Here is a 12,262-nt window from a genome sequence, read left to right as displayed (position 1 = left end):
TAAAAATAACCAATGAAAAGTATCAGTAATAAGGTACGAGGTCAACATCCAGGGATTGCTACTGGAAAGGGCATCTGCCTGTAGTTTGATCTTGCTCCTTATTTGGAGTTATTTTCTTTCCCAATTTGAGATTAGCATGCATGGATGCATCTTAAGTGCTAGAAATGACAAACAGAATTTTATTCTGTTTGAACATCATTAACTTAAGTGTCAAATAAACTCAAAGTAAAATGAATTTCTTGGGGGAGTTTAGGACTTTAGAATGAGATTAAAAGTTTAAAGATGAAAGGTGAAAAGAGAAATTTGTCTAGTTCAGTGTCAGGATAGATGCTTCACTGTCCCAAACTTTCAATTGATAAGAATACTGATGAACAGAAAAGACGACTAAATAAAAACCCTGGTTTATGTTGAGGTCAAGCAAGACAAGGGTAAAGCACCACAATTGGCTTTTGCATCCCTGACAAGGGAGAGAACATGATTAAGCATATTTGATCCTCCTGATCTTTATTCATTTACACCAGTTGCAAAATGTGAGTAGAAGGCTATCACAGGGTAAGGTTTAACTACAATCTTGTTGCAGTAAAAGTGGCCCTGGCAGTGGATTCAAGTTGGATTTCTGTAAATAAGCTGGTTTTGAACAATCATTGGAATACACTTCTCATGATTTTCCATTCATGGCTTTTAATGCTCTGAACTCTGCATTGGAAATAAAAACTAATTGTTAAATTAGACACAAAAAATTCTGCAGATACTGGAATCTGGAGCAATACACAAAGTGCTGGAGGAACTCAGCAGGTCAGGCTGCATCCATGGAGGGAAATAAACAGTCAATGTTTCGGGCTGAGACTCTTCATCAGGACTGGAAAGGAAGAGGGCTATTCATAACTTTAAAATTACAGCCATCACAGCAAATTTTATCTTTAAACATACCTCCATGAAGTGGCAGGCATAATAGACGAAATGGACATTGAGATGAAGATGATTATATTAAGAAGGGTGGAGGTGACTATTCAAGGAAGACCTTAATGGAGCAAAGGTAAGTGCAGAGATCTGTGTGTTTAGATTGATGAACATATATCACCAATAGTGGCTTAAGGTTAGACTTACATAGGGAAAAAAAGTAATTTGATTAAGATATATAGCTTCATGAAGGAAAAGAAATTGGAAAGTGGAAGCTTTCCAAGGAAAAGTTACCTGGCGTCTTTTTTCTGTTAAATGATTTTTTTAGTAGGTCTATACCACTAACAATGTCTCCATAACGCTTGGCTTTAACTTCATTGAACCATTCGCCAGTCATCACCTTCAATTTCTTTGTATCATAGTTCGATTTCTTCAATTTCCTGTGGAAGAATTTGAATTCAAAGAGTTTACTTCCTCTGTTCCATGTCAACATCCCACAGCTACAGTTAAGATCCCAAATAGTATGTGCAGGTTTTGAGATTTAACAAATAAATCAGTTTGTTGAGTTGTTATTCCTAACGTAAGTCAATTACAAAATTATATCAGGTAGATTATAGCCCAGTGGATAACACATCTTTAAGATATTCTTATCCCTATTCTTCCAAACTATTTTCCTCTAAGACCTTCTGAAGCAAAAGATTTTTCCTGAAATGTGCGAGCTATCATATAAAATCTTATTTTTTCCACATGGATATACACTAGTGATAAAATCGGTATACACAAACAGCCTCTTAACAAACCAGCAACTTGTATTAATACTACGTTTGATTTTTTTTTCCTTCCATGAAAATAAAAATTGAGCACAATGATCTCCTAGCTGCTATAATTCCACAAAATGCTGCTTTTCTAGCACAAACAGCATAGGCACTAGGATGACGATAAGCAAAGAGCCCCAGTTTATCCCTCCAAAAATACACTTTATTCATAATATATACAGTAAATACAATCAGGTCATGTCTTTATCCTGTTCATTGAACCAGCAATTTAAAATATTCCTTTACAATGTGTTAAGGCCACATATTTCTTCCTTAAATAATACATCAGTGAAGCATTAGAGAGGCTGTTACATTTCTTTAAGCTTGGGAACATCTCCTGGGGATTAAATTGAAGTGAACTGGGCACACAGAACAGTTTTGCCACCCTCCTGCAACATAACAATCAAAGCTTTTGCTATTTTGCTTTTGCAAATGTAAAAAAAAGGCATTTAATCTGGACATATCTGAAGAGAGATGTTAAATTGCCAGTTACAAGCTTGAGTGGGTGAGCAGCCAGCATAGGGCTGCAAAGGGATCACAAATCTGAAGAGAACAAGAGACCAAAAAAAAGTGGTTCAATGAGAATTATCTTTGCTTGTATTTTTCTTGAGGATAGTCATTTCTTTTTTGGTGGGAAGAATAACCTACTCTTTAATTTACAATTCAGTGGTTCACATCTGAATCATGCATGAGACAAAGAGGATCTGTTGGTACCTTTGCAACCAAAGCCCATCATTAACTCTCCTAAAGAGGAGAGCAGGAAAACAGTGAGGTTAGCAAGCCACATGACTTTGTGCCTTTAACTAAAAAGCTTGATTCAACATTTTCAAAGGAATTATTAGCAAATGATGAGGCCCCTGTAAATGTATTTTAATAAACACTAGCAATAGCAATACAGTTTAGTGTGGATCTACCCTTAATTTTAATAAGCCTGTGGCAAGGCAGAATATTAATGGCTAACAATCAAAAAAATTCTCATAAAGATCATCGTTAAATGTCTCCAAATACCATTTGGAAAACTCATCTTTCATACTTAATTGGTATTTAATGAGCAGTCAATTTAATAACCATTCCTATATATATTACAGAACACTGCCCCAATATTTAAAATGGAGTTGTTCAAAATTTCTAGTAGGCATTGTTATAGTCTGCTTGCTGCAGCTGAATACAATCATTTGCATATCACACTTAGATATTTTAAGAGGCAAGCAAAATTAATACAACCATACCACCACAATAATTGACAGATGTTCCAAAAATTATCAAGAAAAATTACAACATTTCAGTCCTCGTTTTCCTACAGATTATTAAAAGGTGAATAAGAGTTTCCCATCATTTTCAATCTTGTGCACTTTCTACCAGTCAAATTTGCTCAAGTTAAATGGAAACCAAATTTTGAATACATAAACATTAAGCTGAAAACTCAAATGATTGCAAGGATACCAAAATATTACACATTAAGGAAGGAGCAGAAAAGTCATTTTTACAAGATCTTTTGCTCAAAATGTATTTGAGGAAACTAATTGGTAGGAACCTTGTTATATTTTGATTGATATTTCTGTCATCAACCTGTCCCTGCCTGTCAGACACTTTACTAACCTCAGATGAACATCATGCCACAACAAGAACACTGCAAAGAAGAACTACTTAATTTAAAAACTTTTCAAGCAAAGAGTAAATTTAGACCGTGATGACCAGAATTTAGAGGGAAGAATTCATCCAGGTGCATTTTCAGACTCACTGTCAGTGTAATGCAATGTGTCTCTGTCCATGGCTGAATAGTGACCAGCAAAACAAAGAATTTGCATTTATACAGATCCTCACACTGTCTCAGAACATTCCAAAGGATTTTGTTGTTAATTAATTTAAATATGTGCTCTGTGCTGCAATGTAGCTGTCCTCATTTTGATTAAATGTGCAGGCTGCTATTGCTACTGCTATTGATTGGCAGCCTGTTAAGGGAAGGGTTGGAAAAATTGGACAGTCTGAACACTGTTTAAATATAGGCTGCAACCCAATGAGGGAAGGTACATTTTGAGATGTGACTATAAATAAAGATCACAATAAACCTCTGGAAACTACAGGTGTTTAACTCTAACAAAACCTCAGAAATTATTTCAGAAGGCTTGCAGGTGAGCATTTGAAAAAGAGCACAACTTGTTTTCCCCCCCAAAGATACTGGCATAATCAACATTATTAATGTTGTTAATATTTTATACAGAAAACCATTGTTTATGCACACAGAGACATTGTTATTATGAAAACAATACAGTGGCATCATCAGATACCTTTCCAAAACATACCAATACACTTCATCCCAAAATAGAGCAACATTCACAGGTGCCATGTAAAGGAGAAAAATGCTTTCAGTGTGGTGGAGTAGGTGAAAAGGAAATTGGAATTGATTTCATTTACAGAAGTTTTCAGCATTTGCAGTATTTCGAAGGAACTATGCTTTCAGAAAGACACATTAATTAAACCTAATGCAAATTGATGAGGTTTAAGCGTTAATCTATTGTGCAGAATTTGATCAACCCTTCTCCATAACAATAACTAACAATTGTAAGTGCGTCACTCATTAGTTGGTAATGATCCTCGAAAATAATTAATAATTATAAACAATAACGACATGCATTTATATCACACATTTAGCACAGAAGAATGCCCAAAAGTAAATTTGTAGCAGCAATGAGACCAAAATTGACCCTAAGTAAAAAGAAGAAAATATTACAAGATATGAAAATAGAATTCCATAGTCAAGGACAAAGACGTTAGAAGTCACAGCCATCTACAGCAGGACCCAGAGAGTGCCATTCCTGGAGAAGTACAATGTTCTTGAAGGATCATAGGGCTAGAAAATATAATAGGTAGAAAGGAGTGTGTCCAAAAGAGACCTGAACAAAAGAGTGAGATTTTTAAACTAGAACCACTGGTGAACAAAGAGACAAAGTTGGTTCAAACTCCAGGGCTGATGAATGAACTGGATTTAGTATGGGTTAGAAATGAGTACTTGAGGTTGGCAAACTGTTAAGATCGTGGCTGGCAAAAGGAATCGAATCAAACACAAGGGTCTAAAGTTTGTGACCCAACAGCCAAAGACATCACTTAAATGTTCTCCATTGTTTTTAGCTGGAGGCTCATCTAAGCTGATAACTTTTTTTGTTTTATGGTTCCCAACCCAATGAGAGATGAAAATGCCAATAACAGATATTCACAATCAGAAACCATTGGCCACAGTCCCTAATAACTGGAAATAATCCAGGGCTGGTGCTTTGGACAAGGTCAGCAATCAAGAGGGATTGGTTAGAAAGAGTGACCTCTACACCATTGGCCTAATGGAAACATAGGGGTACAGTGGTGCAACAGTTAGTCCCCAACAACTCTAGGGAACCGGACTCGATCTTGACATTAGGTGTTGTCTGTGCCAAGTTTGCACTTTCAGTCAATGATCATGTTGGTTTCTTCCCACAGCCCAAAATACTGGTAGGATAATAGCTACTGTAAATTGCTCCTTACAGTAGATTAACAACAAAATAAATTGATGGGGAATTGATGAATATGTGTGCGAGAGAATAAATTGCAGGGGTACAGGGAAAAAAGTACAAGATACTGAGGTAGTGATAAGGGTGGGTGGAAAAAAAAGGGCTTTTTTGGGAATCAGAGTATCAAAGGCACTGATACGGGAGCAATGACTGCAAATGGATGTAAAAAAAAGGAAGGGAATGTTCATATATTAACATTTTCCACACTGAGGATTATGACTTGCAATCATAAGTGACTATCGTATGTCAGTACCTACCTTGCAGGCATAACTAACATAGAAGGAACTCCAAAAGAAATGAAAAACTTGAGAAATATACGAAACTTTGTGAATAACTGAAAGAGGCATGTAAATCCATCTAATAATTTTAATGAAAATCTCTGCGAATGCGAAACAGGAAATTATTTACTTTCTTAAAGCGGGAATGACACTTTGGCCAGTAGATGGCAGATACAGTTCAACATGAATATGGAAAATTGTATGGCAGCATGGAACTGATCATGGCTGTTTGTATTAAACAGAACAGCCAAAGGTTGTTATTAGTTTAGATCTATGAGAATAGAAACATCATATTTCTTTACAAATTTTTATTTCATAATTATAGTGTTATGATTAAATTTTACATGCAACATTTGTAAGTAACTGATTTTATTTTACAAGTTTTATTTTTGTATCATTTACAACTAAAGATGGACAGCCTGGGATTGTAGATCTTTTTAAACAACAGTGTAGAACTTAATTATATTGAATCATCCTGGCAATTGATTATACCATAAAATACAGTTAACCATCAAACTACAAATCCTATCATAAAATTACTGAACAAGACCGTAATGATATAATGGTAAGTTATTTATGATGTACATTGTAATCCATCATGGAGCAAATGCAAAACAGGGACACATTTCTGTGGGCAGGCAAATTTGAGGAGGATGTTCAACAGTCCTTCCAGACTGATAGAGAAAAAGACTTTAGTGAGGTCAAAAAAGGCCAGGTAGTAGCTAGTGCTGCTCTCTGCATTCATCTTGGAGATGTCAAGCAGTGAAGATCATGGTCAAAATCTGCAATACAATTTGGGGAGCTGCTCTCCAGCGACTGGGAGAAGGGGACTGAGAAGGACCCTGCCGAAGACTTCCCCTCTGTAATTTCCAGTTGGGCATGACTCCTTTCTTGAACATGGTCATGATTACCGCATCACTGGGACCTCCTGCGATAACCTTCACTTCCCAGATAAGGATGATGAGATTGTACACTAGTGACCGAGGCTCTTCACTGCCGAGTTTTAGAATTTCAAAGCAAATATAATCTGTTCACTTGTTATTATTGAATTGGGATATGGCCTTTTTGACTGCTTCTTTGACTGCGATTACCAGATGGACATATGAACAGATTCAAGCATGTACTCAAAGCTTTCTTGAAGAAATGCAACATCCCTATTAACTTCTGGGAACCCCTGGCCCATAACCACTCAAAGTGGAGTCAGAACATTTGGGATGGTAATGAGAAGGTCCATTCATTGCAAGTACACAGAAGCCATGACCAAGCAGCCAAAGAAGTGCACGGCCTCACAAAGTACCCTAAGTGCCTTCCCATCAGCCACCTTCCGCCCGTCTGTGGAAGAGTCTACAGTTCACTGATTGGTCTCATCAGCCACCTCAGAACCCAAATAACCAAAGTGAACGTAAATCATTTTCAACCCCAAGGGACAGCCTAAGAAGAACACTGTAATCCAGAAAGTAGATGTGCCATCATTACCAATCTTTATTTGGTATTGCATAACATATAAATTAAGTTTAAAAAAAAGACACATTTTATATCATGGCTTGTTGTTTTTCAGAATTCTTCAAATTGATTGGCTGCTCAGCCTGCTTGACTTCACTCTAGCCAGATGCCACAAACACCCTCTAATTGATGCATGAATGAAAATCACTTTGGAAAGCAGGTAAATCCATGGCACATGGTGTAATTTTTGTGGGCAGCGTCTCCAAGCCATAAGTACCACTGACAAGAAAACCCAGTCCACCATGTAGTTATGGAATTAGCAATAAAAACTCAATGACAAACTCAGAACAATGGAGGATCTCTGAACTATGATAAAACTCTATACTTGAGCTGTACATGAATTATTTCCCCTATTCCATGTGATTTTAAGCTAAACTAGATAAGTTCCGCTTTTTTCACCCAGTATTTTTGCTCAGAAGATCAATAATCACTGGCTACTATGGAGCTGATGTCACTGCTTTAGGATTTGATATATAATGACTTTTCTTCTCTTTCCTGCTTTTTCCTTTCACTTGTCTTGCTTTATCAAATCTCTGCTCATTGGTCCAGTCATACTCTTCCCAAGGGATACACACCAATGTTTGGGAGCAACTCATTATGCAGAAACCTGCAAGCAGACAAAAATTAGTTCAGCACCATTCTTTTTGAACTTTTGCAACTTGAACCAACTATGAAGAGAAGCAGATAATAGAATTCATCATTGCCAGTTCAGTTATTAACTTGTAAGTGGTTGACAATCACTTAATGCTGTTAGATACATACTTATCTGTGCAAGGTTTAAAAAAAGCATTAACTTGGTCATTGAGATTCAAATTAACCATATGGCTAACATATGGACACTGCAAACCAACTGACATTATGTCAGTTAACTTTCTACTCTTAATAGTTCTGGCAGAGATTATCTGTCCTTACTCAAGCTTTCTCACTAATGTGGCATCTGCCAACATTCAACTTGCAAGTGTGTGCAAATGCTGTTTGAATTTCCAAGGATACTTGCAGCATCCAAAAAAAGACCGAGCCAAGTTTCTTACCAATTATGTATGAAGGATCAAGAAATATTCCAAGTAATATTTAGCAATTCTGGCGAATATCTGTGAACAACATTGGTTATTATATTGACCATAACTCTGCTGTAATACTCTATGATCCAATGTTGGCTCATTAAACATAATTTATCAAATCCTCCACTGTAGTTATCCTGTTAAACTTTAAAGTGAAAGAGATAGAATACCCACTATACAAAGGAATACTTTGTAATGATATGAACTCTAATGTATCAGAGCTTAATAGATAAACATAACAATGGCTTCATGATTTTTGTCAAACAATCTTAAATTTGCATTTCAAAACCATGCGTGTCCCACTACTGATTTAAGTGACGCAGCAAGTCATGGTACACTTTCATCAGCTTTTCTCTCCTCTGCAGTCAACTGTTACATTTTCCCCCTCTCAGCCCTGTTGAAAACTCATTTTCTTTTTTGTTAACTACATAATTACTAGTAATTAGGAACACTGAATTCTAGTAGTGTTCTTAATTGGCCCAAACAAATTGACATTTTTTGAGCAATAAATTTGTCTGTGAACATTGTACTTGAAGTTGAAGAACTGCTGACTACATCCTCTGTTTTCCTATTGATAAAGCAATTGTTTACTTTGAAATTCCTTCAGAGCAAAACTCAACTACATTTTGGTTTCCTTTTCTTAACATTTCATTTCACTTGTGATGCATTAGAGTAGTGAGGTCATGGACCATATCCAGATTATGGAAGAGGTGGTGCTGGGTTCCTTGAGGCGAATTATGGTGGATAAGTCTCAGGGACTGACAAGGTGTCCCCTCGGACCTTGTGAGAGGCTCATGCAGAAATTGCAGGGGCCCTGGCAGAGATATTTAGAATGTCCTTAGCCACGGGTGAGGTGCCGGAGAACTGGAGGATAGCTAATGTTGTTCCATTGTTCAAGAAAGGCTCTAAGAATAACCCAGGAAGTTATAGGCCAGCGAGCCTGATGTCAGTCATGGGTAAATTATTGGAAGGTATTCTAAGGGATGGGATATATAAGTATTTGGATAGACGGGGCCTGATTAGGGATAGTCAACATGGTTTTGTGCATGGCAGGTCATGTCTAACCAGTCTTATAGTTTTTCAATGAGGTTACCAAGAAGGCCAATGAGGAACAGACAGTGGACATTGTCAAAGGCCTTGCTAAAGTCCATGTAGACAATGTCCTGCATGGGAGGCTGGTCCAGAAGGTTAAGTCACTTGGCATTCAGGCTGAAGTAGTTAATTAGATTCAACATTGGCTTGGTGGGAAGAAGCCAGAGAGTGGTAGTAGATGGTTGTCTCTCTGACTGGAGGCCTGTGACTGGTGGTGTGCCACAGGGATCGATGCTGGGTCTGTTGTTGTTTATCATGTATACTAAAGATTTAGATGATAACGTGGTAAACTGGATCAGCAAATTTGTGGATGACACCAAGATCAGAGGTGTGGTGGACAGCAAGGAAGGCTATCAAAGCTTGCAGTGTGATCTTGACCAGCTTGATAAATGGACTGAAAAATAGCAAATGGAATTTAATGCAGACAAGTGAGGTGTTGCACTTTGGGAGAACAAACCAGGGTAAGACTTACACAGTGAATGGTAGGGCTCTGAGGTGTGTGGTAGAGCAAAGGGACCTGGGAATACAGAGCCATAGTTCCTTGAAAGTGTCACAACAGGTAGATAGGGTCATAAATAGAGCTTTTGGCACTTTGGCCTTCATAAATCAGGGGACCGAGTAAAGGAGTTGGAATGTAATGTTGAAATAGTACAAAACGTTGGTGAGGCCGAATTCGGAGTATTGTGTGCAGTTCTGGTCACCTACCTACAGGAAAGATATCAATGAGCTTGAAAGAGTGCACAGAAAATTTACAAGGATGTTGCCAGGACTTGAGGACCTGTGTTATAGGGAAAGGTTGAATTGGTTAGGGCTTTATTCCCTGAAGTGCAGGAGAATGAGAGGAGAACTGTGCTATAGTACTCTATGACTCTATTAATGATGCATCGCTGTGTATTTAGCTATGTATTCTTTAAAATAAAAATCTGTGCATCTAAAATCAAAAATATTTCAGAAATGTGGAATAATAAGCAATTCTAATGGATTACATGATTTGATGTCAAGAATACACCATTTTCTGCATAATTAAAATACTTGCAAATATATTCGTTATAGAAGGAACATTAACACAAGAAGCCAAGTAGTGTATATAGTTTCTTTCAATCTACATATCACAAAGCTTTTGAGGTATTTCTATTATATATGATTGCATGCCAATTCTTACATTTAAGTATTTTGATGCAGAGGAGAAATCTAAAATACCAGTTCTGGGTTACATTATGTAATTCACAGTATCACAAATGCAAGTTAAAAGATTAGGTAGAAGTCATAAATATTTGTTGTGTGAAAGATTTGAAAGTATGTTTTAGGTTTTATGTAAGAGGACTTTGTGAAAGGTTTACTTAACTAAATACACAATGAAAAGTAAGGCCTTCAGAATGGTGGGGGCTTGCAGCATAGGTTCTTCAAGCAGCAGAGCAACTTAACATCTATGCAAGTACACTGGAGAACTTGGGATGTTTTGAATGAGTAAGTGTGATGAAATATGCAGAGTTATAATTTAATGCATGGGGAGTGGGCCTTAAATCTTATCCCTGGAGTGGTAGACAATGAATACTTTCTGGGCATGGTTTTTGACCTTCTATTCACAACAAGGAGAATTTTCAAAATGTCTTTAAATGTATAAAACATTTAAAGTACTTCACTATTGTGAAACAATAGAAATAGATAGACAATAAAATCCATTTACTTCCTGTAAACGAAGGAAACTAGAACATGAAATTGCGTTTCATGCCGTTTTAATGAAATGAACATGACTCACAAGTTTGGTCAAAGAAAGGGAACTGGAGAAATGGGAGGGTTTGAGGAGGGAAACCTAAAGCTAGGTACATACACATCTGTTGTGGAGTGTAAGAAGAATGAATAGACAAGGACCTGGAGGCAGATGAATAGAGAATTTGGGAGAGAGTCTGTAGGACCGGAGGAAGTTGCAAAGACAGGATGTGGTGAGATGAAGTCACAATTTAAAAACGAGGAGTATGAGAAACTCACACAACTATCTAGAAAACAGCTCCTCCCACCCACTTCCTGTAAATACTTCATTCCATTCTCCCACTTTCTCCCTTACTGTCACATATCAGCTTCCGTGGCGTATTCCTAGCACATGCTCTGCCTGATCTCTGCAACACTGGACAGTAACAGATGCCTCAATTCACTCTTCATGTGTGATGCTGAGCTTCTAGCTGCTCATTGGTTTTACTCTCTGCCTTCCCTCCTCATTGGCCTTTCTGTCCTTATTGTCCTTCACTTTGCGATGAACGCCAATGGGAAGATCTTCTCATTTTCAATTAGACATTGTACAACTTGCCACTGAATTCAGCAATTTCATATTAAGATAACATAAGGGCACAGCAGATAGAGCTGCTGCCTCACAGCTCCAACAACGTGGGCTCACTCCCAAGCTCTGATGTTGTCTGTATGCAGTTTATATGTTCTCACATGCATCTCCCTCAGATGCTCCAGTTTCCTCCCACATCCCAATTGGGATTAACTGGCCACTGTAAATTACCTCCAGTGAGGTGAATGGTGGAATCAGGGTGTAAGAGAAATTAGGTTATAGCGAAAAATAGGCTAAATGGGCTCCTTCCATATCATGAGAAATGTGAGAAAACCATTTAACCTTTTCTTTCGCAGATAGCAGCTACTTGTAATGATTCGTTTCTTCCCATTTGCATTGCTTTTAGGTCCATGTTTTATTTTCTTTACTTATCTCATTACCACAGCTTTTTGCTTTACACTGTCTTATTTATTGACATTTAAATCACACATATTCCAGGCTTCTACTTATTATTTCCTCCCTCCATATTCTATCCCTGCAGCAATTTAAATCCTGATAGAATTTTTATAAAATATTTATTTATTAGTCACATGTACATCGAAACACACAGCAAAATGTGCCTTTTTGCGTCAACAACCAACACAGTCTGAGAATGTGCTGGGGGCAGCCCACAAGTGTCGCCACGTTTCTGCCACCAACATAGCATGCCCACAACTTCCTAACCCGTATGTCTTTGGAACGTGGGAGGAAACCAGAGCACCCGGAGGGAATCAACAAAGTCATGGGGAGAACATAC

The 12,262-nt window shown here is 37.5% G+C and overlaps 1 protein-coding gene across 4 annotated transcripts in view; it reads right to left on the bottom strand.

The window, feature by feature from the left end:
- Window positions 1-12,262, bottom strand: part of LOC127575055 (synaptotagmin-like protein 1) — a 198,593-nt gene that overhangs the window by 93,797 nt on the left and 92,534 nt on the right. For all 4 annotated transcript variants that reach the window (XM_052024688.1, XM_052024687.1, XM_052024686.1 and 1 more), the window contains exon 3: window positions 1,195-1,340. In XM_052024688.1, the coding sequence (XP_051880648.1) occupies window positions 1,195-1,340 (146 nt within the window). The remainder of the gene's footprint in view (window positions 1-1,194; window positions 1,341-12,262) is intronic.

Source organism: Pristis pectinata, chromosome 10 (assembly GCF_009764475.1).
Source record: "Pristis pectinata isolate sPriPec2 chromosome 10, sPriPec2.1.pri, whole genome shotgun sequence".
NCBI lineage: Eukaryota > Metazoa > Chordata > Chondrichthyes > Rhinopristiformes > Pristidae > Pristis > Pristis pectinata.
The sequence above is the reverse complement of the archived record's forward strand: the minus strand, read 5'-3'. Positions and strand labels throughout refer to the sequence as shown.